General features: G+C 42.5%; 2 protein-coding genes across 4 annotated transcripts in view; one reads left to right on the top strand and one right to left on the bottom strand.

Moving 5' to 3' along the window:
- The first annotated feature begins 57 nt into the window (after positions 1 to 57).
- Positions 58 to 4,053, top strand: LOC126984041 (nucleoporin Nup37-like). The gene is made up of 7 exons (XM_050837403.1): positions 58 to 250; positions 759 to 910; positions 1,021 to 1,215; positions 1,388 to 1,538; positions 1,807 to 2,023; positions 3,184 to 3,343; positions 3,645 to 4,053. Exons 1-7 carry the CDS (start codon positions 73 to 75, stop codon positions 3,735 to 3,737), a joined length of 1,146 nt encoding a protein of 381 aa, XP_050693360.1. The 5' UTR covers positions 58 to 72; the 3' UTR covers positions 3,738 to 4,053.
- The window catches only part of LOC126984040 (uncharacterized), a 145,660-nt gene continuing 121,696 nt past the window's right edge, over positions 3,201 to 27,164 (bottom strand). The window contains exons 1-11 of one of the 3 annotated variants that reach the window (XM_050837401.1): positions 18,575 to 18,739; positions 15,697 to 15,798; positions 14,387 to 14,466; positions 13,389 to 13,487; positions 10,505 to 11,953; positions 9,739 to 9,899; positions 8,670 to 8,833; positions 7,027 to 7,125; positions 6,449 to 6,615; positions 5,449 to 5,647; positions 3,201 to 3,337 (exon numbers count right to left, since the gene is read on the bottom strand). In XM_050837401.1, the coding sequence (XP_050693358.1) occupies positions 3,324 to 3,337; positions 5,449 to 5,647; positions 6,449 to 6,615; positions 7,027 to 7,125; positions 8,670 to 8,833; positions 9,739 to 9,899; positions 10,505 to 11,953; positions 13,389 to 13,487; positions 14,387 to 14,466; positions 15,697 to 15,775 (2,511 nt within the window). In that variant the 5' untranslated portion in view covers positions 15,776 to 15,798; positions 18,575 to 18,739 and the 3' untranslated portion in view covers positions 3,201 to 3,323. Of the gene's footprint in view, positions 3,338 to 5,448; positions 5,648 to 6,448; positions 6,616 to 7,026; positions 7,126 to 8,669; positions 8,834 to 9,738; positions 9,900 to 10,504; positions 11,954 to 13,388; positions 13,488 to 14,386; positions 14,467 to 15,696; positions 15,799 to 18,574; positions 18,740 to 27,164 lie in introns of those variants that run through there. The other 2 variants (XM_050837400.1, XM_050837402.1) reach the window with 2 other exon arrangements.

The raw sequence follows: 27,164 nt of genomic DNA, 5'->3' as shown, positions 1-27,164 counted from the left end.
TAACTACATATGAAGACAGTTATTGGGTCGAGGAGGTAGTTTTTTGGTCGGAAATTAGCAAACATAGGGGGCATGTACGACAATCTGGCAGCGGTGGGCTCGTTGTCCCTCTGTTTTGTTTACCTCCTGGGCGCGCCGCCGCCTGACTCTGCTCCCGCTGGCACGGCACGAGCGGCTCAAGTCTGCCTGAAGACACCGCAGGACGAGGCGAGTTTCAGCAGAAGAAGGCGCCTCAGGTGTTCTCGGAGAGGTATGTGGGCAAGGGAAGAACTGCAACGAGATTATTGAGGAAAAGGACAGTTTGGGGAATATTTACGAAAGTGTAGCCCACTAATTTCGAGATGCTGACTGCTTATTTCTGGACAAAATATGATGCTGTTTATCATGGAGATAGTATTTTTCTCCGGAAATTACTAAATAATTGACTTTTCAATGCCTTTTGTGGGCCCGCCTCCGCAGCCGCAAAATAGCTCGCAGAGATGTTCAACTTGGACACTCGTGGCAAATCGAGGGTTTTGGATGGGGAGCGTATTTTAACTACTCCAACCGCACTTTACATAACTAACAAGGGGGGGCTGTGCCCCCCCCTGGACCCTCTCATGTATATGCGACTTATTTCTGCGAGGAGGTATTTCTCGCAACACCGGCTGGACCGCTGCCAGAGGAGGCTACGGTTTCATGAATATTATCCGATGGTTGTACTATACCACTAATGTACCTTAGTGTATCAGTCCATGTTTTTTTGTGTTGCCTTCCAGTGTGCAGCATGGAGGTGAATGTGCCACCAGCCGTCACGATCAAGGTTCGGTCTCAGGTCCACTGTGTTGAGTTCTCCCCGTTTGAGTGGTCACAACGGCTGCTGGCTGTTGGTCTTCCCACATCTGTTGCAGTGTTCACGGTGAAGCTGAAGGTGCAGGATTATTGTCATTGTTAAACACACACATTATTAAAAGTAACATGTTATATGTTAGATAACAATATTCATCACCTCATATTTATCCACTTACCATTTCTTGACAGGAGGAAGGGAAGGGTGGTAAGGATGAGTATGAGCAGGTGTGGGAGTGGCATGCCTCCAGCCAGCCTGTGTCCATTGCCTGGAGCCCCAACTCAACCCTCCGAGCAGCTCCCTGTTGCCTCCAGGTGGCTGTGGCCTCGGCGGACCACAAAGTCAGACAAATTTCCTCTGATCTTGGGGAAGCAAATGTTGTACAGGTTTGTAAAATGATAAATGCTTGTTTTTGTAATTTTTAAAAATTTTGTATTTATTGATTTCATGAAACATTGTTCTCAAGATGCATTATATATCTTTGAATGTTGCAACACAAATTTAAGCTGATGTTTCCATATCTTTCTCTTAGTAAAACTTAACTTGCATCTTTCACAGGAGATCTTGAGCCACACAGACTTTGTCAACAGTGTAGCGTACAACGGAGACAGCGGGACTTTGGTGGCCTCTGCCGGGGATGACTTGACGGCCCGGGTGTGGGACAGCTCCTCCCAGACACAGATCTCAAAGTTCTTGCTGACATCACCTGGTACATTGTTGCATATTGCATAGACTTATATCATATTTCCATTTTTCATTTTTCATAACTGGTTGTTTATATTCGCTTTATCACACATCTACATATACGGTATTAGATCATGGCATGGGAAAGCATAAAGGTGTTTATTGTTGTAATTATTTTCATAACTGATTGTTTATATTTGCCTAATCACACATCTACATAGTTTAGATCAGGGTATGGGAAAGCTTATAAGTGTTTATTGTTTTAATCACTATCATATCTTTCTGTGTAACAGGAATGGTTGCTCGTTTTCACCCTGATGAGCCTGATCTTTTGATGGTGGCAGAGAAGAAAGGAGTCCTGCGAGTGTACTCAGTCAGCAGTGGCTGCTCCACATTGTACTTGAGGTGCTCGGGGCCTTTGCTGGGAGCTGACTGGTCCATCCCTGAACCTGCGCTTATTGTGGCTGCAGGAGTCAAGGGACTCACAGTTTGGAATGTTGCCTCTCTTCAGTAAGTGTCACACTTTGGTTGGCCTTTTTGTTGTTATCTCTCTTGGCTAATGTAGTCAAGGTAAAGTTGGGGGTCAGTGGCTGTAGCTGTGTGTGGCCTTGGTGCTCATCACAGTTGCATTAGCCCTTTGAGCCTGTGGTGAGTAAGAATTCATTACCCTGAGACTCAGGGCAGATGTGACACCCGGGTTATTGTAGGTTACCTTCCCCAAGTCTCCCCAAGCATCCATGTATCAACCAGTCTGAAAGGGAGGCTGAACAGTTACATAAGCTGCACGCTGACTGCTTGGGCCAAGATTCAAACCCGAGCCCACAAATTCATAGCTAGGCATGCTAGGCACCTCATCATGGAGGATTTCAAGGAAAATTGATTGTGAAGTAATATTCAGTGTTTATATTTATTATGCATATGCTGACTAAAATCTTATATTTACATTAAACATTAGCTTAAGTGATCAGTACACTCTGAAACTCACTTTCTTAACCATCAAATTTATATATCAGTGTGAATGATTTTTGCAAATTTGGCATTGGTTGTGGAGGCTGTGGGCTGCTGTCATGGCTTGTAGTTAACAAGATGAAACTGAGCAAATATATTTGTCAGTGTTGCTCCAACTAAGCAGATGCACTGTCGTGGATGATATATCTAAATACTTGAATACAGACTTTGGCAACATAGCAAACTCCCTTAAAAGTAAATATATAGGCATAATTGAGAGGTATATAGTTGAGGAGTGACTTTGGCATTCAAACATTAGTGTGAAACTAAATGATCCGCCATGCATTGGTCATTATGCAAAAGTTATTGTTTAATTTACAGCTTATACCTAAGTTTATTGTTGCAGGTGTTACCATGTCACATTAGCCGTTTCTTCCATGACAGTGAGGATGTGAGGTAGAGCAGGATTTGACGAGTGTAATGAGTTGCGAGGCATCAGTTTTATGTCTTGGAGCAAGGAAGGGCTGGAGGCTTACTTATTGAGGCTTACAGAATGAACAGGGCATATTTTTGTGGAGAGAAAAAGATGGACGTTATTTGTCACATATTTCAAGGAATAATCCAGTGTCTTGTTTTCACCAGTATGTCATGTTCAGTAGCAAAGAGTAGATCCACCAGAAATTTGATTGGGTGTCTGGCTGAACTTGAGCCCTTCCCTGCAGGCCCCACAGTGAGGTGAAGGAGGTGGGGATGGGGGATCGGGTGCTGGCGGTGCAGGTCTGCAGGTCCTCGCTGGGTCTGGTGGCCACGCATGCAGCGCCACACACCGTCCGGGTCACGCACCTCCACTCCAACAAGGTTCCTATAGCTGCTCATCTGAAGGTTAGTGTGAGGATATGCTTCTCAATGTTGATGTTACTTAGATACATGTTAATACTCTGTGCTGTAAAATATAAAAAAATATGATATGTTTCTGTGTGGAATTGATTGGAGTTTACAGACAGCATCTCCTTTGGTTTACATATTGAAAAGATTATTATTGTCTCTCTCTCCATCACTCATATATTTTAACCACAAGACATCACTAAAAAAACCTGTAGTACCTTCCCATGCATAGTCATCTCTCCTTTCATGTCTTAGAGGGTGTGTCTGCCCTTAGTGAGGTTTGTTTTGTCTCCCACAGGTTGTCGGGGGCATGAGCTGGCACCAGAACCACCCGTACCTGGCTGTCGGCTCAGACCGCAAAGTTCTCTTGTGGAAAATTGACAATATATAGAGTCTGTATCATTGAGAGAGCAAGCAAATCACAATTTATTTTGGCTATTTAAAGAGTGATTTGTTCAGAAATGGGATACATCAATGAATGTTTCTATTGTAAAAGTTAACAGATTTCATAATTTATTGCTTGTTAATGCCATTCCTTGAGAGATGCAATGTCAGTTTGGGATGGGTGTATTCTAACGTAGTCCATCATCTTTGGGGAGATCGAAGTTTAAAATTGTGGGTATATAAACTGTTACCGAAATTTATGCCATATTCTGTGAAAGACAACAGTTTTCTAAGTTTGTAATAAAATAACAAGTCAATACGTTTGCTTTAGTATTTGTAGCCTATATTTAAAACGTATATGCTGCTGGAAATAAGGAAACGCGTGAGGCAGGTGTGTTCTGCTGAGATGGATGACGACATGAGGAGGGTGAAACTTGTCCCTCCCATCAACGTTGCCAGATTGTCGTACTCTGCCTCTTATGTTTGCTGATTTCCGACCCCAAAACTGCTTTCATCACCCAAATAACTGCATTCATATATGGTTATCGTTTAAATGGTTAATTATTGGTGCTTCTTGGTAATAGTTATGGGCCAGAAACCAGTAAATACGAGGCTCTGAGTCTTGGTAATAGTTATGGGCCAGAAAACAGTAAATACGAGGCTCTGAGTCTTGGTAATAGTTATGGGCCAGAAACCAGTAAATACGAGGCTCCGAGTCTTGGTAATAGTTATGGGCCAGAAACCAGTAAATACGAGGCTCTGAGTCTTGGTAATAGTTATGGGCCAGAAACCAGTAAATACGAGGCTCTGAGTCTTGGTAATAGTTATGGGCCAGAAAACAGTAAATACGAGGCTCTGAGTCTTGGTAATAGTTATGGGCCAGAAACCGGTAAATACGAGGCTCTGAGTACGATAATCTGGCAACATCGTCTCCCATTCACTGTTTGATGAAAGAAACTTGAAAAGCTCCCTCAGGCACAACAGCAGTATAAGCTACACCTCCCAAACATATATTTCTCCTTGATGCTTTTACTAGATGCTGAATCCGCCAACAATTTATCATGAAACGCAACAAGAAGTCTAAGCATTTTTACGCTGACCAATTCTCTTTATAAATTCCAGGAAACAGATGATTATTCAAACTTTTCCACCCTCAGAAATGCATACTCTATAACCCTACTGTATTACCCACAAAATTCTTCATCATTCATACTTATAAACTCCACATTCTCTCTTTCATCGCAGCAACGCATTTGATATTCCAATGGTTCTACCTTTCCCACAAACACACAGAAAGGAAATGGACTTACCAACACTAGAACAAAGAAGAGAAAGGGGAGACCTAATGCAAATCTACAAATTATTGAGGAAAATGGAAGAAGTAGACAATGAGGAGTTACTACTAAAAGAAGAAATTACCACCAGGAACATAAGATGACAGTAAAAAATTGAGGAAGGGATGATGCTTGAGAGACATAAAGAAATATAGCTTCCCACAAAGAAATATAGAGGTTTGGAACAGACTAAGTGAGGATCTAGTATCGGTGAAGAGTGTGCACAACTTTAAGGAAAAGCTGGACAAATACAGATATGGAGATGGGACCACATGAGCGTAAGCCCAGGCCCTGTGAAACTACAACTAGGTAAATACAACTAGGTAAAAACACACACACACACACACACTTCAATCTACACCTTCCCACACACACCATCATTACCTATAGTCTCCTCGAGTGTCTTGCGCGTGGCTGTGTTGTCGAGGAAGCGCTTGAGCGTGACCTCCACCCAGAAGCGATGGGGCTGCACGAGGGTGTAGGTGATAGGGAAGGTGTGCTCAGCATTGGCGAAGGAGCCCACACCCACCACCCTCACCCGCCCTGTCCTCGCGTCCTCCGCCAGTAGTACGGACTTGCCGATCTGGAAAAAAGAGAAAGAGAGGTTATTAAGCCAGATGAAACGTGTCGTCAGTAACATAAACTTGCTGATGAGGAAAGAAGATGTTCGGGTATTTGTTTTATTAAGATGATGGTGTGTGCTGGAAGGTCTAGATTGAGGTGTATGTGCATGTGTGTGTGTGTTTGTGTGTGTGTATGTTTCTTTGTGTTTGTGGGAAAGGTAGAGCCGTTGAAATATCAAATGCATTGCTGTGATGAAAGAGAGAATGTGGAGTTTATAGGTATGAATGATAAAGAATTTTGTGGGTAATACAGTAGGGTTATACACAGACTTTACCATTCCAGGAGAAGGGAAAATGCAGTAAGTGGGTTGGAATAATTGTCATTTGTATTTCTGAATGATAAACTGAAGGAAAGGTCTTACGTAAAACTAATGCAAAAACGACAATTTTATTGCATAAGTAAGTGTCACTTAAATATAGTTAAGTGTGTGTGTGTGTATGTGTGTGTTTGTGTGTGTGTTATCAAATCATCCACTGTGTAGCTTGCTTTCAGAAAATATTTTTGTTTTATTCAGTGTGGGTAATACAGTAGGGTTATACACAGAAAAAAATCATGAATACAGTCTTGGAAATGGGCCTGTGTATGTGTGTTATCCAATCATTCACTGTATAGCTTGTTTTCTGAAAATATTTTTGTTTCATTCAGTGCAGGAAAACAAATCTATCTGGCAGATCAGAGAGAAAAAAAAAAAAAATCATGAATACAGTCTTGGAAATGGGCCTGTGTGTGTGTGTGTGTGTGTGAACCGTCTCCTCCTCACCTCATCAAAGTCGAGGGCCGCGCACACGTGCCTCTCGTTCAGCACCTGCATGAGGCTGAGGGTCGCGTTGGGGGGCGCGTCGCGGGTGAGCACGCCGCTGCGACACCACGCGGGGCCGTACACGCTGGCGTTCACGGCGTACACCTCGGCCACGCGCCCCACCTGGCCTGACGCGGCGGGGGGCGAGAAGAGGGGCGGGATGCCGGTTGATGAAGGTTGTCGAAATAGCAGACATTCAGGTTATTTTTTTTTGTATTATTTTGTAACACTAATAATTCATCAACGTGTGATTAATTAATACTACATTTTATCACTGTTTTTGCGGCATCTTCCACTGTCTCTTTTTAAATGGAGCAATGTTGTGAGACGTTTTATATGATTACGTTGCCCTTGGCCTGTCTTCGTACTGTAAAAAGTCATGTTCAAATTAAGGCCTTCGCTCAGATTAAAATAACAAAAACCATCATCGATCCTTCAAAGAAACCCAATTAATAGCTGATAGCCTATACGTACAAAACAGTGGTAACAAGTATTGAAAAAAAATATATATATATTAAGTGGATATTTGGGAGACTCACTGTTAGGGATGACGGAGTAGCCGGCCGCCAGACCACTGAAGGCAGCGAAGGGGTCAGGCTCGTCCAGCAGGCCGGGCAGACACACGGGCTGGAGGGCGTCTGGGAGGGGAGGTGCAACAGAATAGCTCAGGGATTCTAATAAGTTCGGGTCGCGTCCAAGCCTTGGGTCGCCACTTCCTCACCAATAGATAACTAACTACCAAGCGGGAGAAGGCACATAGATTTCAATACTATATAGACTTGAAACTGGTCGTAAGGGTAAGGTATAAAATAAAACTTGACACCGTAAGAAAAGCTTGGCACTCGCATCATCAAACGTTTGTGGCTCTTGTTACGAACGTTTTTCACAGCCAGAGAGGAGCTACGTCAAGCTGTCATGAGTGTTTGTCCCCTTCACGGCGCAGAAACCTTGTAAAACTTCCCCCGGGGTCATGAAACCACCCATGGAAACCCCGACTTTTGAAATCGATGTACTAAGGCTTGGAAGAGTTTGTTAATATGGACCTGAGGAACACTGCATGGACTATAGGAGAGTGCCATGGCGTTGGGCTCCACTAGACACATTATTATGGGTTGAGGCGCTCTAGTGGATGCATTATTATGGGTTGAGATACTCCGGCGCGGCCACTCTCATTTTCTCGTGCATCCAGTGTGGCGGGAAGATAAGTGTAAGGCTGAGGATATCGTCACGGATGCCTGGGTGTCGTGGTGGTCGCCGGGGGTATGCGTCCGTCCGTGGCTTCTGGTAACAGTTGGCCGTGCGTGGCTGTGCAATGATCAACGTTACCAGATTATCGTACTCAGGGCATTGCATTTAAGGGTTTTTGATGGCTAACTATTGCTAAGGAACATCAGGCATTAACTATTTTAACAATAAATATAAATGAATCTACTTATTGGGGCCCAGGAGACAGTGTTTGGGTCGGAAGTTGGTAAATATAAGAGGCTGAGTACGACAATTTGGTAACGTTGGCAATGATGCGATGTGGTGAAGTGTTGCGTGTTGATTGTGTTGCGTCCCTCCCTCCCTCTCTCTCTTCCTCCTTCCCTCCCTCTAGTGTAACAGATCACAGATACCAATACAAAAAAGCGCCTCAGTTCGCCTGTTAAAAAGCCTCTCGTAGAAGTTGGTGGGGTTTCCATGGTCTGTTATGTGATACTCGTGATAGTTTTACACGACTCCTGCACCATGAACGGGGAAAAAACACCCATGAAAACCCGGTTAATCTTCTCTGTGGCCTTCGAAAATAGTCGTAATGGGAACCCGATACATTTAAGATTTTTTTTTTACAGCTAAAGAAACCGCTAAAAAAAAAAAGGTCCGCTAATCGCTGTTCCCACAAAGACAAAAGTAAGGAGCGGCCAAAAGCAGCGTTGCCAAATTATCGTACTCATCGCATTCCATTTTCGTAGTTTCTGACCGATACCTGTAGCAAAAAAGAACGAAAACCATCAACATTTAACTGTTTTAACGATAACTTTAAATTCCTATCGTTATCTGTGTGGTTACGACAGTCGTGGAGCCTAAAAATGATAAACGGAATGTTCAGAGTACGACAATTCGGCAACGCTAGCCAAAAGAGAGGCCAGCTTCGGGAGGAGAGGTGTCTTGATACGGAGTTCAGACGCTGCTGGCCGCTCACCGTGGAAGACGAAAGGCTCGGCCAGCTCCACGAGGCCCACGTTGACGCCGCTGAAGAGGTCGGTGAGGGTGGTGATGTCGGGGTGGATACGGCGCCCCACCACGAAGTTCTCCTCGGCCCCCTCGTCAGGCACCAGCCCCGACCTGCTCACGTGGACCACATTGCTGATGAAAGAAAAAACAAACACACAGACACGTTTTTTTTTTTTACAGCAAAGGAGTCAGTTCAAGGGCATAAAAAAGGAAACAAATGTGAAAAAAAACCCGCTACTCCTCTAAATACAACTAAAACACCCAAATCGGTATACTCAAACGCTTCCGCCCCTCACATCAACAATTTCCAAAGTCCAGAAAAGTCAATCGGATGCTAATGAGTGTTGTTTTTAGGATCATGGTACAGAAGAAGGGTCAAACTACCACCAGGGTCATAAAACTACCCGAGGAAATGACCCAAAAAAGGAGGTCAATCGGATTTTAATGACTGTTTCTTTAGGTTCATGGTACAGAAGAAGGGTCAAACTACTACCAGGGTCATAAAACTACCCGAGGAAATGACCCAAAAAAGGAGGTCAATCGGATTCTAATGACTGTTTCTTTAGGTTCATGGTACAGAAGAAGGGTCAAACTACCACCAGGGTCATAAAACTACCCAAGGAAATGACCCAAACTCCTACGAAAGCCTTGTTTGATACGTGTGGTTGTGCGCCGAAATGTTGAAAAATTATGACCCTATGATCTCTGTATACTGAAAATCACATGGTATCCCCAATGAGTCTTTCAAACATAACTCATAAAGCTTGTAAAATTCTCAAAGTTTATTGCTACTTGTGCATATCTCGCCTTGACTCGATCTGATATCCCCAATAAGTCTTTCAAACATAACTCATAAAGCTTGTAAAATTCTCAAAGTTTATCGCTACTTGTGCATATAGCTCGTCTTGACTCGATCTGATATCCCCAGTGAGTCTTTCAAACATAACTTATAAAGCTTGTTCAATTCTCAAAGTTTATCGATACTTGTGCATATCTCGTCCTGACTCGATCTCCTCCACCGCAGCCCTGGGACTCACATGTTGGGGGAGGCGGTGCAGTCGGCGTCGGTGAGAACGTGGAAGTTGGTGACGATGAGGCCAGGGCAGCGGTAGAAGAAGCGGCCGTCCTCGCGCGAGCCCAGAGCCACCAGCCACGGGAGCTCCGAAGTCCCCAACTGGTCGTCAGGCTGCAGCGGGTTCTGGCGAGGCGGGAGAGACACGGAGACTTCTCGCTAACCTTATGAGTGACATCCCTACAGACATCTTAGTTAGCAAAGTCAGGGATAGATGAATATTATCTTACATCAATGGAAACAGCTAAAGGGAATAATAAACAGACAACAAAAGGCCGATAAGCGATGTTCCAGTAAAAAGAGTAAAGAATGAAAGGTCAGAAGAGAGGTCAATTTTGGTTGGGCAGGTGTAGCGAGTAATTTTTTTCACAACAAAGGAGACAGCTCAAGGGCACAAAAAAGGAAACAATAACAAAAAAGCCCGCTACTCGCTGCTCCTAAAAAAATCATTATCATAAATCAATCAATCATCTGTTGGGGAGGTGTAGCGAAAATTAATCAACCAATCCAACCATCCATCAATCAATCATTCATTTAGTCAATCAGTCAATCCATCATAGTAAAGGTCACTATCTCCACTCAATTCTGCAGGATCAAAACAGCACAATCAATCACTCGAAACTAAGGTCACAATCTCCACTTAAAACTGCAGGATCAAAACAGAACAGTCAATCACTCGAAACTAAGGTCACAATCTCCACTTAAAACTGTAGGATCAAAATAGGACTCACCCGGCCACAGTCTATCGGCAGAACAAGCTCAATGCCGCTGCCTTCCAAGATCTCTTTGACTCTCCTGAGGAACTCTTGAGCCGCGCCAATGTCCTCATCATCCGCGGTGGTGTCTCCTTCAGGTTCTTGGGCCTCGGGGTTGGTGACGATGGCTCCTGACGTGTCCTTCGGGGGGTTGAGGATACTGAGGATCGGTTCCATTGTGTGTTCGGGGTTAAGGATACTAAGGATAGGGCCCAATGTGTTCTGTGGGTTGTTGAGGGTGGTTGAGGATGTGTTCTCGGGGTGGTTGTGGATGCTGATGGTGTGTCCCGATGTGTCTTCTGGGTTGCTGATGATGTGTTGCGATGTGTCTTCTGAGTTGCTGACTATGTGTTGCGATGTGTCTTCTGGGTTACTGATTATGTGTTGTGATGTGTCTTTTGGGTTCCTGATTATGTGTTGTGATGTGTCTTCTGGGTCGCTGATGATGTGTTGCGATGTGTCTTCTGGGATGATGATGATGTGTCCCGATGTGTCTTCTGGGTTGCTGATGATGTGTTGCGATGTGTCTTCTGGGTTGCTGATGATGTGTTGCGATGTGTCTTTTGGGTTGTTGATGATGTGTTGCGATGTGTCTTCTGGGTTGCTGATGATGTGTTGCGATGTGTCTTCTGGGTTGCTGATTATGTGTTGTGATGTGTCTTTTGGGTTGTTGATGATGTGTTGCGATGTGTCTTCTGGGTTGCTGATGATGTGTTGCGATGTGTCTTCTGGGATGATGATGATGTGTCCCGATGTGTCTTCTGGGTTGCTGATGATGTGTTGCGATGTGTCTTTTGGGTTGCTGAATACAACTGAGGATGTATTATTGAGGTTGTTGATGATACTGGAGATGTGTTGCGATGTGTCTTCTGGGTTGCTGATAATGTGTTGCGATGTGTCTTCTGGGTTGCTGATAATGTGTTGCGATGTGTCTTTTGGGTTGCTGATGATGTGTTGCGATGTGTCTTCTGGGTTGCTGATTATGTGTTGCGATGTGTCTTCTGGGTTGCTGATGATGTGTTGCGATGTGTCTTCTGGGTTGCTGATAATGTGTTGCGATGTGTCTTCTGGGTTGCTGATAATGTGTTGCGATGTGTCTTCTGGGTTGCTGATAATGTGTTGCGATGTGTCTTCTGGGTTGCTGTTAATGTGTTGCAATGTGTCCACTGGGTCGCTGATTATGTGTTGCGATGTGTCTTCTGGGTTGCTGATTATGTGTTGCGATGTGTCCACGGGGTTGTTAAAGATGGGTTCCGGCGTCTCTTGGGTGAAGTTAACCAAAGTCGTGTTCTCTGCACCGTTGGAAAGTGACGCCATGGAGGAGTGGATCTCTTGGGACAGAAGGAGAAGCTCTGTCTTGAGGGAACTATTGAACGGCTGCATGTTTCCCTTATCCTCCATCACCTTAACCATGTCCTCGATTGTCTAAAAAAGGAGAAAGGGGGAGAAAAAAAGGGTAAATGGTAAAAAGGGAAGAGCTGTTGGCTGCATGCGAGTCCTCCTTACCCTCCATCACCTTCACCATGTCCTGATTGAAGGGGGAAAAGAGTGAAAAAAAGGTCGATTGTCTAAAAAAGAAGAAAGGGGGAGAAAAAGAGATAAAAAAGGGAAAATGGTAAAAAGGGAAGAGAGCTGTTGGCTGCTTGCAAGTCTTAATCTTCCATCACCTTCACCATGTCCTGACTGAAGGGGAAAAAGAGTGAAAAAAGGCTGAACATAGGGGAATAGGGGCGAAAAAGGAAGGAACTCTGTCTGAAGGTCGGGTGCCTATGTTTTAATTTATGTGTATTGACTTACTTCGTGATAATAATATTATTATTATTACTATAAGAGACGAATTAGTTAGGGGATGAGGAGTTCGGCCCACCGTTGCCAGGTTATCGTACTTAGAGCATAGTATTTACCTGTCTTAAGGTAACTGTCGGCTGTCTGCGTTTTAACTTATGTGTACTGACTTAGTTCGTGATCCCTCTCCTCTTCATTATTATTATAAGAGACGAATTAGTTAGAGGAGTATTGGTGTGCTGGATATCCTCCCATGGTGCAGGACTTTACATTTTCTTCATTGAATTGTAACAGCCACTTTTGCTCCATTCCAGTAGCTTGGTGACGCCTAACTGTTGCCAAGAGACATCAGGATCCAACTCTTTTAACGATAATTATAAACGAGTTTCGTTATTGGGCCCAGAAGACAGTTTTTGGGTAGGAATTCGTAAATATAAGCGGCTGAGTACGACAATCTGGCAACGTTGGTTCGGACTCTATAAGCTGCCTGTTCAGAAGCCCCCCAACACGTGAGACGCCGAGAAAGAGAACAAGACAATGAAACCACAAGAGAGAAATAGAAAGAGGGCGAGATTACTTTCACCATGTCTTGACTGAAGGGAGAAAAGGCAGAAAATAAGGGAATAGGGTCGAAAAGGGAAGGAGCTCTGTCGGTAACTTAAGGTAACTGTCGGCTGCCTGCGTTTTTACTGATGTGTAGTGACTAAAAATGGAAGTGAAAGCAATGAAAGAGAAGTAGAAAGAGGACGAGATAATATAGAAGATCATAGAAGTGGAGGGACAGAGAATTCTTTTTTTTTTTTTACAACAAAGGAGGCAGCTCAAGGGCACACAAAAAAGGAAACAATAATAAAAAAAAGCCCGCTACTCGCTGCTCCTAAAAAAGAATCAAAAGAGGTGGCCGAAAGAGAGAGAGAGTAGACTAAAAGACATCTCAAAATACACAAGTAAACAAACAAACAAAAAAACGTAAAAAGTAAAAACAACTAATTAAATACGAGCATCTTATACGTAAAAATTAACGTTTTACACAATTAAAAACACACTTAACAAACACTCCTAATGACTAGCTTACCTGAGCGGCCTGCAGCAGCGCCTGGGACCTCCGGAATCTCCTGAGTGGCGGGATGGGTCTGGAGGGGAAGCCTGGCCTTAGTCTGACCTTCACCGGATCCTAAAAGAAGCAGAAGAGGAGGAGCGCACAAAGCAATATATGAACAGACTTACAGAAACCCAGAGAAGAGAAATGAGAAGAGATAACAGAGACAGATACAGAAACCGGGTGGAGAGAAATGTGAAGATATGGAAACTGCACCTCTTCCACTTACTCCCAAAACAGGAACCAAAACAAAATTAACGCATGTGTACTTATAACATCAAATACACGCAAGGCATCATGTGGAGGGGGCGGGGGGGTGGGGGGGTGGAGTGAGTTGTTACCAAGGAACCAACTGTACAAATAACGTGAAAGGAGAATCAGGAAGCACGTAGCAGAGTGGAAAATAGCAGGACACGGGATGCACTCACACAGGCAGACAAACAAACCATAGGAAAAAAAATGACTGAATAAGATTAATAAATAAAACAACAACAACGAGAGAAAATGAAAATAACGATGCAATTCGAGAACAAACAAACAAACATGAAGGAGATAATGAAAATAAGAATGGATCGTTCAAAATTCAAGAACAAACAAACAGACAGACAAACAAACTGCACACACACTATATAAGCAGATGAAAAGGGAAAGTGACGACCAGACACCAAAAAAAAAAAAGTGAAAAAAAGATAAGAAATGATAATGGAATAAAAAAATATGTATTGTTCAAACTTAACAAACAACAACAACAACAACAAAAAACAGTTGCACACACAATATCGATGCATGAAAGGTAAAGCGAATCACCGTAAAAAAAAAAAAGAAAAAAAGAATAAGAAAAAAAAAAAGGAAGCAGTAGAGTGGAAAATTAAGGAACCAGAGACACACCTCATTTGAAGCCAACCAGCACCTCCCAATACACCACCAACCCCCGCCCCCCCCACACCACACCACCACCACCCACAGGAGCTCACCGGCAGGAGGAGGGAGGCGGCGAGGGTCCCTGGAGGCGCGAAGAGTCTCCCGGAGGTGCGTGTTCTCCCGACGGCTTCTCCTGACGTGCAGCAGAAGGCGGTGACGCGGACGAAGAAGGAGGAAAAGGATAACGCACATATGTTACAAATAGATGGGTGACTACTCTATTATGTGTCAGTTATATAGGAGGTTGTGAAACGGGGATACATACAAGATAAAGAAATATAACACTCTTCTATGAGGTAGTGACACAGCTATATAATGAATCTAACATATGTACAAATAGATGGGTGACTAATCTATTATGTGTCAGTTATATAGAAGGTTGTGACACAGGGATACATACAAGATAAAGAAATATAACACTCTTCTATGAGGTAGTGACACAGCTATATAATGAATCTAACATATGTACAAATAGATGGGTGACTACTCTATTATGTGTCAGTTATATAGAAGGTTGTGACACAGGGATACATACAAGATAAAGAAATATAACACTCTTCTATGAGGAAGTGATACAGCTATATAATTAATGAAGCTAACACACAGATGTATACAGTATCGATATGTATCAAGAGAGAGTATTAAGACGCCTCTCCATCTGTTTATTCTCTCTCTCTCTCTCTCTCTCTCTCTCTCTCTCTCTCTCTCTCTCTCTCTCTCTCTCTCTCTCTCTCTCTCTCTCTCTCTCTCTCTCTCTCTCTCTCTCTCTCTCTCTCTCTCTCTCATTATATTTCCAGTTATCAATATTTCTCTTCCCATTTTTCTATTTCACTTTATTCTTTATTCTCCCTAATTATTTTTCATTCTCTTTATTCCTCTATTTCTCGTTTTATTACTATATTATTATTTCCTATTACTATTTTCTTTAATTTTTATTCATTATTCCTTTATTCTCTCTCTCTCTCTCTCTCTCTCTCTCTCTCTCTCTCTCTCTCTCTCTCTCTCTCTCTCTCTCTCTCTCTCCATCACAACAGAGCTTTTGCCCTTTAGCTTCTTCCTTTACTGTAAAAAATATATACACAGATGAAGACGGAATCTTTCAATCTGTCATGTTATTTATTAAGGTGCTGAGACACTTCAAAGGAAACAACACAAAACAGATGAACAACACTAATACGAGCAGGTGGGCAAAAACATCCTGATACCTGTCATTTTATCCATCAGAAGATATCGACGCGGATAATGAGAAAAAAAACACTGGATGAGTAATAACAATATCCACAGTGACGACAGAACCCTCCAACACCTGTCACTCTATCCAGTCACCAGGTGTGTTGAGGAGCGTTACGACGAGCCGCCTTACCTGTCACCGCCCCAACAGCCGCCCCCGGAGTAAGGTTCACCATCAGCACCATCACCGCCACCACCGCCGCCGCTGTCATTCCTCCTCAGTAGCTTCACTGTTCTAGGGACAAATTAGTTAAGCTTCAGACTCGGTTGTTCCTTGACGACATCGATGGAGAAACCGTTCACGCCTTAAATTAGTTTCTTCATCCTTAATAATAGATTTTTTTTTTTTTTGCTGGCGTATTGATGTGTATTAAGTATAAAGATGGATTGCGATATTTCTACATAACGCTGGGTTGAATTCTACCTCTATGGGGGTATTTTTTTCCTGCTGGCGTATTGATATGAATTAAGTATAAAGATGGATTGCGATATTTCTACATAACGCTGGGTTGAATTCTACCTCTATGGGGGTGTTTCTTAATGTGGGGTGCTGAAATCAATGTTCGGGGATGCTGGGAAATGATGCGTATATGGCGGGACCTTGTCAGCGTTCCTAGTAAGGGATACAAACACATCTCTAAGCTCTTGACCTGTCTTTTGAAGGAACGAACAATCTCAACGTTCAAGCAGTCCTTCACTTTATTTCATCCTTGTAGTCCCTGTAATTAGATGGTAGCAAGGGATGGTGGGGTGGGGGGGGGGGAGGTGAACTGCATAGACCCGATACAGGGGACGACGAGTTCGGGAAAGGTTGAAATGCTGCTCTATCGGGTATACTTACGTGAAGTGAACTAAATGAGAGGGATTGGACGTATATAAAGGGGCTATTACACTGGGCAAATTTTCCGTGGATCTTCAGTCACACCACGATTTCCGCTGGCATGGTTCTCCTATGTCCGTGGTTTTTTGACTTGTCTACGATCTTCCAAAGCTACGGTCGATTTCACCGAAGGACGACGGTATTACTCACCATCATCAGCAACAGCAACAACAAGAAACAAATGAGAACCACGCTAGCGGAAATCGTGGTTTGACTGAAGATGGACGGAAAATTTGCCCAGTGTAATAGCCTAACTTAAAATCGTGTTTACCATTGGCAGCGTTTCTTATCTATATGAGGCGTATATGAGTGATTGATTGATTGATAGTTTATTGTTGCAAGTAAACAACAAAGGAGAAGGGAGGAACATGCCATCCCAACCCCCAGGCAGAGCATAGCGTAATTATACAATAAGGATACATGTGGAAATAGCACCAGGAAACTAAAAAGATATATGACGTGTTCAACATTGCCTACAACGAACACTAACACAAATTACCTAACACAGGGAGCTTGCATCACATAAATACGCAAGGCCTTTATTTAATTTAGCACTTGTCCCCTGCCATTGTATCCTTTTAGTTTCCTGGTGCTACTTACACATGTATCCTTAGTTGTATAATCACACTCTGGGCCAGTTTCACAGTTCCCCATGATCGGTTAGTAAGCTCCCAAACCAATACCAGAGCCTTCTAAATTTCCTTGTATAGTGTCTAGTGTTTATATTTAAGTTCACAAATTTGATGAAACTATACAGGAAAAGTCTTGTGTATTTAGTGTGGCATCGAAGACCTCACCACTTTGGATTGTATGGGATTCTATAGTTTGGTTCGGGCTGTTACGAAGACACTGTGTTGGACTGTGAAATCGGCTCTATGTACTGCCTGGGGGTTGGGATGGCATGCTCCTCCCTTCTCCTTTGTTGTTTACTTGCAACAATAAACTATCAATCAATCAATCGTATATTATGAACAAACCAAGTGCAGCAGAAGTTATAACACTGATGATGACTTTTTTTGAAATTTTAAAGTAAAGGAAGCAGCTCAAAGTTAATCCTTAGACGGCGGTGGAACTCTATATAGACGGTCCAAAATTCAGCCAGTCAGTTTTGTATGGCAGAAATATAACAGCACTTCCAGACTGCGGTAGAATCCATATATAGACGATAGTTAAAACACCTCTTGTGCGGCGTAACTATATTTATGCTACAGTCCTAAGCTCGGCAGTGACTAGGGGCCGCTTTCACAGTAATTTCTTTTGTTTTGATCGTTACCAATGGCTGTTATCGCCGCTATAGTATTCCCACGTAAAACTGGCCGATGGGGTAGTGGCGGCTGCGGGGTTAGCCTAGCCCCGCACCTTGCCACACACTCTCAACACCTCTCGCTTCCTCTGCAGCCGCCACTACCCCATAGGCCAGTTTCACGTGGAAAACTATAGCGTCGATCGCCGCCATTGGTAACGATCAAAACAAACAAAGTGACTGTGGAAGCGGCCCAATATAGAGACGATTCATTTTGGGGGAACTACTCTTCAAATACTGCCGCCGTCTGAGGGTTAATAAATGAATGAAAGAATAAGTATGCATAAATAAATAGATAAGAAAGCCTGTTATGCGCTGCTCCTGTAAAGCAAACTGAAGGAGCGGCCAAAAAGAAAGGAGTCAATTTCGGAAGCAGACACAACACCATAATTCATTCAGTCACCATTTTTTTTACGACAAAGGAGACAGCTCAAGGGCACAAAAAAAGGAAACAATAATAAAAAAAAAGCCCGCTACTCGCTGCTCCTAAAAATAATCCAAAGAGGTGGCCGAAAGGGGGGTCAATTTCGGGAGGAGTACATTACCAACATTGTGACGTTTTGGTTAAGACATAACACAATGGGTCGTATTTTATAACATTTCGTCGCCCAGGTCCACATATTTGACATGGCTTCCGTAGGAGCTGTAGGCCTTTCCAGGGGTAGTTTTATGACCCTGGTGGTAGTTTGACCCTTCTTCTGTGCCATGAACCTTAAAAAACACGCATGAAAACCCAATTGATCCCCTCTTTGACCTTCAGAAATAGTTGATGTGAGAAGCGATGGAGTCTCAAAATACAGCCCAATAACCCAAGTCCCCATTACCTACATCAACATCTGCACGAGGTAACACAGGTATCCATCCTCCACAGACGTCTATACACAAGCACACGCGAAGTCTTCAATATAGAGTAACACAGATGGGGCTCAGGATATACACTCAGCAACCTCGTAACTCAGCACTGGACGGCGTGGCTGCAGACGTGAAACTGAGTCAGCAATTGTGATACCTTGGGCCATGATCCCTTTCTTCCCTCCCCTATACTGATCCTCCTCCTCCTCCTCCTCCTCTTCTTCTTCTTCCTCCTCCTCCTTTCCCTTCGCCCCAACCATCCGTTCCTACCGTTTAGTTCTGCAAGGAAATATTGGGTCATCTCTCTCTCTCTCTCTCTGTTATGTACGTAATTTACACTTCAGATGAGTTTTTTGTGGTTGTTTCAGTGAAGTCAGGAGGGAAGGAAGGATGGAAGGTCTCTCTCTCTCTCTCTCTCTCTCTCTCTCTCTCTCTCTTACATCACCGTCCGTCCATCATGCTTTCTAACCCGACGAAATATTTGTGAGCGGGAGGCGTGGGAAGGCTGCCTCCCCACGCTCCGTTTTCTTTCTCTATGGGAGACTATGGGAGGTATGTCAACACTGATTTTTTTTCCTTTCTTCTTTTTCGTCTGTGTGTTTCGTTGTGGTGGCGATGATGATGATGGGGGAGAAGAAGAGGAAGGTGTTTATGAGAAGGAGGAGGAGGAGGAGGAGGAGGAAGAGGAATAAGGGGCCAAGGTACTGTCTTTTATGATCCGTTTTTGTGTTAGCGATAATAATGATAATAATGATGATGAAGGGAAGGAAGAAGCTTGCGTAGAGGAGGAGAAAAAATAATAGGAGGAGGAAGAGGAAGAGGAGGAGGAAGAGGAAAAGGAGGACAAGTAAGGTAGCGGTTGTGAGGTATGCATATTACAGGGCCTAGTGTGATTGTTCTGACAAGATGATGATACATGGTGTTATGGTGATGGCGGGGTGCGTGTGGCGGTGGTGACGGCAGCGAGTGGCGGTGGTGCTTGTGGTGGTGGTGATGATGATGTTAGCGGCCCAGTGGGTGGTGATGACACGATGACAACGCAATGACTTTCACCAATGTATCATGTTTTACTACCTTTCACGTCATCAGCATTTTATAATTTACTTGTCTACATTTAAGTTTTGTATGTGCCATTGTTCCTCGTTCGCACAGTGTCATCGATCAGTTTTCCTCGGAGGTGAGAACATGTTAAGGGTGGAAAGCCTCTCTTCGTAAGATTTGTTGCGCAAGGAAGAACAAAAAAGAACAACAAGAACAAGAAAGAACAACAAGAACAAGAAAGAACAACAAGAACAAGAAAGAACAAGAACAAGAAAGAACAGCAAGAACAAGAAAGAACAGCAAGAACAAGAAAGAACAACAAGAACAAGAAAGAACAACAAGAACAAGAAAGAACAAGAACAAGAAAGAACAACAAGAATAAGAAAGAACAAGAACAATAAAACACAAGAACAATAAAGAACAAGAACAAAAAAGAACAGCAAGAACAAGAAAGAACAGCAAGAACAAGAAAGAACAACAAGAACAAGAAAGAACAAGAACAAGAAAGAACAACAAGAATAAGAAACAACAAGAACAATAAAGAACAAGAACAAAAAAGAACAACAAGAACAAGAAAGAACAACAAGAACAAGAACAATAAAGAACAACAAGAATAAGAAAGAACAACAAGAACAATAAAGAACAACAAGAAAAATAGAGAACAACAAGAACAATAAGAAAAAAGAACAACAACAAGAAAGAACAACAAGAACAAGAAAGAAGAACAAGAACAATAAAGAACAACAAGCACAATAAAGAACAACAAGAATAAGAAAGAAGAACAAGAACAAGAAAGAAGAACAAGAACAATAAAGAACAACAAGCACAATAAAGAACAACAAGAATAAGAAAAAAACATATTCTCCTTCACCTTTTTATATGATTTATTTTATCTATATCATTTTAACTCGTCTATTCATTATTCTTTTACTCTCTCTTTTCTTTCTTTCTCTATATATACTTCTTTATTTGTGTGTTTCTTGGTAAATACTCTTCTGAAGCTCGTAAAACTGTATGCCTCCACCTCTCCCCTGATAGATAGATAAAAACAATAGATTAGTAGATAGACAGTAAAAGATATTTGGAGGGACAAACAGGTAAAGAGAAAAATGAAAAAAAGAGGAAGAGAAAACAAGAGTACAATGAGAAAACTAAACACACACACACACACACACACACACACACACACACACTGTGGACATTTTGCGCCTGCACACACCTCAAAGCTTAACATGGAGATCAACTGTAATTCTTCATGTCGGTGCGAGGGTGATTCGTCCCCGGGTGAAATGTCCCGGTTGATTCACCACCGGGTTATTCATCTCTGGAGGATTGGTCCCCTAGGGTGATTCGTCCCCTTGGGTGATTTGTTCCCTTGGCTGTATTTTCGTCGCGTTAGTTACGAAACTCCATTACTACTCAGAAGAGGACTACAAGAGTATCTAAAATAACTTTAAATTATGGGCCACGGCACGAAGGAAGCGAATCTTTTCATATCAGATCATATTTTTCAATGAGACTTTTGATGTTCTTAGTAACAGTTGTTGGCTTACATACTGATCCAGACTGTTCAAACTTAATCCTTTTCCCATTTGCAAGAACTTCTTCCTTTTTCAGTCCTTTGATAAGACACCAAAGGTTAGGGTGGGTTTGCGTTACAGATCTTTGAAGGGCATTGTAGAAACCCTCCAAGTTGTTGCTGGTGCGAGATTTATCTTAAAGGGCTCTGTCACGCACATTCCAATTAGCAATTTTAAACCTGGGAACCATTGTCCTGCGGTTCTGACCACGACCTCTCTCTGAACTAATATAATTTACAGCAAAGTAATCAATAAGTTCTTGAGGCAAATCATCATCATCAACAAGCTCTTCAAAACCAGCCACTACATCCTGTGCTGGTAAGAAAGCTAAAGCAGGGAAACAACGTATTTTCAAAGCATACTCATCCTCACGATGGTACCTTTGCCTCATTACAGTCCACTACTTTTCTGTAAATGTTTTGGCATAAGTCGAAAAGACAAAAAGTTACAGAAGCATAACCGAAAGAGGCAATAAAGGCGTTGTAAGAAGCCATTTCAAAATCCATCATCACATCTTGAGGATTCAGTTCAGGTTGCAGATCCTTAAGAATGGAGAAAAGCCGAGTGTATGTTTCTTCAGTCTTGCTAGGAAGCAGCGCAAAGACTCGAGGAACACTAAATGTTCCGTCTTGACCATGAACGGTAAAGAGCTGCGCAAAGATTTTGGGACAACATTTGAAGGTTAACAAGATAAATTAATACAGACCAGGAAAAGGCTTTACCGGTGCCGGGGATCGAACCCGCGACCGGCGGCGCCAGTCCAGTCGGTGAAAGAGGCAGCCAATGCGCCTACCCCCCCCCACCCCCCTCCCCCTTGCAAGTGAGTAAGGAATGTCCTCCCGAAACACATGTCACTTATATTTACCTTAAAAAGCTTTGTTGAATAATGTTATGGCCAGCAAAACTAATTCATAGATATCCTTTATTATAATTATATATGCTAATAATTACGAGAAAAGCGTTTATGTCTACTCTCGTGTGTTATTATCGCCAAACTGCATTATCTGTTTCATCAAATTAAATAACAAAGATAAAAGTAAACGATATGTTTTGTTTTCTTTTGGTTCGATTACTAATTATGAGTACAGCAGTTTTCTATTGTAGTTCCATTTCTTTGTGAGGGACGAAACCGAAGGCCTAGTGTCTGCAATATATATATATATATATATATATATATATATATATATATATATATATATATATATATATATATATATATATATATATATATATATATGAAACCATTTGCACCACAGTTTTCACTTTATTTATTTTAGTTGCCGCTTTACGTCGTTTTCTTAGCCGGCTTACACACCGCAGAAAAAGACATTAAGGAGTGGCTTTACTAAACTGATATTTCGAGTTTTGTACTGGAGGCGTGATGGACCAGTACAGTCTGTCCATGGGTGTGGCGAGGACACTGATATAATGGAGGGAAAATTTCAAATGCCTTGGTAGCGTAGTGCAGAACAAGGGTGTCTCACCATGCATGGCGTCTTACGGCGGACTGGCCTGGGCGTTAAGGACTCGCTCAGCACGAGTATACCATAGAGCAGTGTTGTCCAAACTGGGGTCCACGTACGCAGCTCCGGTAGCTCACTCGGTAGAGCGCTGCGCTGCAAGGCTTACCGGCAAAACAAGCGGCGGTTCGAGCCCCGTTCAGGCCGGATTCTTTCGGTTGGCTACTGTCCCCCCTTGAACAAGGAGGATGGGGTGTGTGTAGAGAGAGAGAGAGAGAGACTTCTAGGTAATAGGGAACCATACACAACACACACCATTTGGCCCAATCGAAGCTGTTAGCGCCTTGGATAACAGGTTGCCTAAGTGGCATCGATTCCGCGTTTATTGAACACCGCGGCGAGGAAAAATAGCTGAAGATGATTTTTTAATGCGACATATATGAGGCTTACAACATCAAACAGTAAGCTTGTGAGACTCTTTCTAATGGCCCATATATATATATATATATATATATATATATATATATATATATATATATATATATATATATATATATATATATATATATATATATATATATATATATATATATATATATATATATATATATATATATATATATATATATATATATATATATATATATATATATATATATATATAACAGTTTCACATCACAGCTTTAGGTGAAGAATATCAAGCAAGTTACGAAAAAAAACATTGGCGATTAAGCTTCGTTGTTACGTTTATGTCACTTATGTTACGTTTAGTTTGAAATAAATACATTCCTTTTATTTCTCTCCCTCTTTTTCCTCCACCTTTGATGGATGTTTCCACCATTTTTCTCCTACTCTTTTTTTCCTCTTTTCCTTCCCATTCCATTTATTTGTTTCTTTCATTTCTTATTCTCCTTTTCTTCTTTAATTCCATATTTCACAGATTTTCCTTTATTGCAAAAGACAAATATATATATATATATATATATATATATATATATATATATATATATATATATATATATTTATATATATATATATATATATATATATATATATATATATATATATATATATATATATATATATATATATATATACAGAAAGACAGATAGACAGACAGACGGGCAGATATAGAGACAGACAGAGAAGGGCAGACAAAGGCAGACATATAGATTGAGTTTTGAGGTTTCTTATAGTTTAAAATATATGAGATTAATTTGCTTCAACTTGTTTTTTTCAATCATTTTTTTTTTCATGCCATCATCTAATAGTTTTTGATCTGTAATTTCTTTCCGAGGTGACGTGCAAAGGAAATGCAGCTGAACAGACCCAAATTTTGTGATAAGCTTATATTGACTTCTGGAGACTAAATACATACTGAGAGATTTCAATAAGGGTTACGAGTGGTGTGTGTGTGTGTGTGTGTGTGTGTGTGTGTGAGAGAGAGAGAGAGAGAGAGAGAGAGAGAGAGAGAGAGAGAGAGAGAGAGAGAGAGAGAGTCGGCCATACACTATATAAGAAGCCGATTTAGCACCGCCGACACAGACAAAAGACTGAAATAAAAACAGCCACTTAACCAGAGCGCCATTACCACGGAGGAGGAGGAGGAGGACGAGGTTTAAAAAAGAAGGGAAAGAGGTCTGCAAGGATGGAGGGTGTGAGGGAGAGGAAGGAGAGGAGAGGGGGAGGGAGGGGGAGGAGGAGGGGGGAAGGGGAGGAGGAGGGAACAGAAGAAAGGGAGGAAACAGCATTAGCTCTTCACACAAAGCCTTGAGGAAAGAGACGCAGGAGGAGGAGGAGGAGAAGGAGGAGGAGGAGGAGGAGGAGGAGAAGGAGAAGGAGGAGGAGGAGGAGAAGTAGAAGAAAGAGGAACCAGAAAAGAAGAAAGAAGAAGAAGAAGAAGAAGAAGAAAATGGAGAAATATGAAAACAAAGGACAAGAATAAGAAAAGAAAAGAAAAAGGAATAAGAAAATAAAATAAAATAAAAACAAAACAGAAAATAATAAAAAAATAAGAAAAAAACAATGGGAATAAAATATAATAAAATAAAAATAAAAAAGATTATAATAATAATGACGATAACGACGAAAATGACAGACGAATAAAAACAAGAAGAAAATCAAGAAAACAAATTAGAGAAGGAGAGAAAACGGAAGAGAGAGAGAGAGAGAGAGAGAGAGAGAGAGAGAGAGAGAGAGAGAGAGAGAGAGAGAGAGAGAGAGAGAGAGAGAGAGAGAGAGAGAGAGAGAGAGAGAAAGCAGAGGAAGCAGAAGTAAGATTTGAAAGGAGAATCTGTACCCCCAAAATCTTTCCTCTTATCCCTAAAAAAACAAAAAAGAAAAAAAAAACTGCATTGAAACCACTACCACCACCACCACCACCCTCCCCCATCATCTTCACCACCACTGCCGCCGCTACGTTCAGCAAAACTCAAAGAGAAATATCCAGGCAGAGGCGGCGGTGACTCGAGAAAAGTCCCATTTACCATTGTAGCAGCGCGGCGGAGCGTGTCGGAGCGGCGCGCGGGGCTGCTCCTCCCTCTACGCCCCTGTCTGATCTGCCTCCCGCGCTCACCACCCGTCCGCCGCCTCAGCCAAGACAGCGCCGCCAAAGACCTCCTCCGCGGTACCCAGAGTCTTCAGTATAACTCATTCTCTCTCTCTCTCTCTCTCTCTCTCTCTCTCTCTCTCTCTTGGGGTTTGTTTGATTTAGTTTTTTTTTTTGTATTTTTTCATGTTTTTTTCTTCTTTCATAATTTGTTTTCTCTAGCTGTCTTTTTTCTTTTTTCTTTTTTGTTTGTTTGTTTGTTTGTTTGTTTACTCCTCCTTGTTGTTGTTTCTGCTTCTTCTTTCTCTTCTTTTTTTTCTTCTTTTTCTTCTTCATTCTCGTCGTTGTTAATTTACTTTCCTTCTTTTTCTTCGTCTCCTTCATCCTCAATGTTGTTTCCTCATTTCTTCCTCTTCTTCTTTTCTTCCAATTTTCCTTCGTCTCATCGTTGTTTATTTTTCTTCTTTTCTACGTGTCCTTCATATCCTCATCGTTGTTTCCTTATCTCTTCCTCTTCTCCTTCTTTTCTTCCTTTTCTTCTTCTTCTACATCTTTTTCTACCCCTTATCGCGCGTCTTCAGGAGTCGGCGGGGTGGGGGGTGGGGTGGGGGGGGGGTGGGGGGGGGGGGAAGGCGAGCGAAGGTCTTTGGCGAACGCGAGCGAAGTCCTGCGGTTTTTCTTGGGGCGTCGAAGCCATGGATTGCCGCGGGAAAGTCAAGCTTCTTCCACTCAACATTTAGGCGCCCGCTGCTGCCGCCCGCCTCCCCGTCTTCCCACTTTATGGAGTTTGATGGCGGTGTCGTGTCATGGTAATGTGGTGGTGGTGGTGATGGTGGTGGTGGTGGTGGTGGTTCTCTCTCTTCCTCTCAACCCTTCTCCTTCTCTTTCTCTTTCCTCTCCCTTTCCTTTCCATTCCCGCCCCTTCTCACCTTTTCTCCTCTCCTTTCTCCCTCTTCTTTTCCTTCCCTTCCAATCCCATCTCTTCCCTTCCCTTTCCTTTCCCTTCCAGCCCCATCTCTTCTCTTCCCTTTCTTACTCTTCCCTTCCCTTCCAGTCCCATCTCTTCCCTTCCCCTACCTTCTCTTCCCTTTCCTTTCCTCTCTCTCTCTCTCTCTCTCTCTCTCTCTCTCTCTCTCTCTCTCTCTCTCTCTCTCTCTTCTTCCTTTCCTTCCTTCTCTTCCTTTCCCTTTCTCTCTCTCTCTCTCTCCTTTCCTTTCCTTTCCTTTCCTTTCCTTTCCTTTCCTTTCCTCTCTCTCTCTCTCTCTCTCTCTCTCTCTCTCTCTCTCTCTCTCTCTCTCTCTCTCTCTCTCTCTCTCTCTCCCGCTGTGTTGTTCCCATGTATAATTAGATTTTTCAACGTTCGTGGTTCAGTGGTGAGTCAATAAATTGGGTTCTTCGTGTCTGTCTGTCTGTCTGTCTGTCTGTCTGTCGTGTCATTCTACTTCTGGATGTCTGTCTGTCGCTATGTCTTTTTATATTAGTCTAACTACATATTCGAATTCTTTCATAAAATCTGCATTAATAATAAATTGATTTGTTTATAGTGAAGGATAAATGGATAGAGATGTGGAAGGGAGAAGGAAGGTGGGGAGGGAAAGGAAAGGAAAGGAAGGGAAGAGAATGGAAAGGGAGGGAAGAACAGGGTAGAAGGAAATGAAAGGGGAGAGGAATGGGAGGGAGAGGAAGGGAAAGAAATGGAAGAGGAAGGGGAAGGGAAAGGAAAGGAAGGAAAGGGAAGAGAATGGAAGGGGAGGGAAGGAGAGGATAGAAGGAAATGAAAGGGAAGGAAGAGGAAAGGGAGGAGAGGAAGGGAAAAAATGGAAGGGGAAGGGAAAGGAAGGGAAGGGAAGAGAATGGAAGGGAAGGGAAGAACAGAGTAGATATAAATGAAAGGGAAGGGAGAGGAAAGGGAGGGAGAGGAAGGGAAAGAAATGGAA

This window comes from Eriocheir sinensis, chromosome 55, assembly GCF_024679095.1.
Source record: "Eriocheir sinensis breed Jianghai 21 chromosome 55, ASM2467909v1, whole genome shotgun sequence".
Taxonomy (NCBI): Eukaryota; Metazoa; Arthropoda; class Malacostraca; order Decapoda; family Varunidae; genus Eriocheir; species Eriocheir sinensis.
The sequence above is the reverse complement of the archived record's forward strand: the minus strand, read 5'-3'. Positions and strand labels throughout refer to the sequence as shown.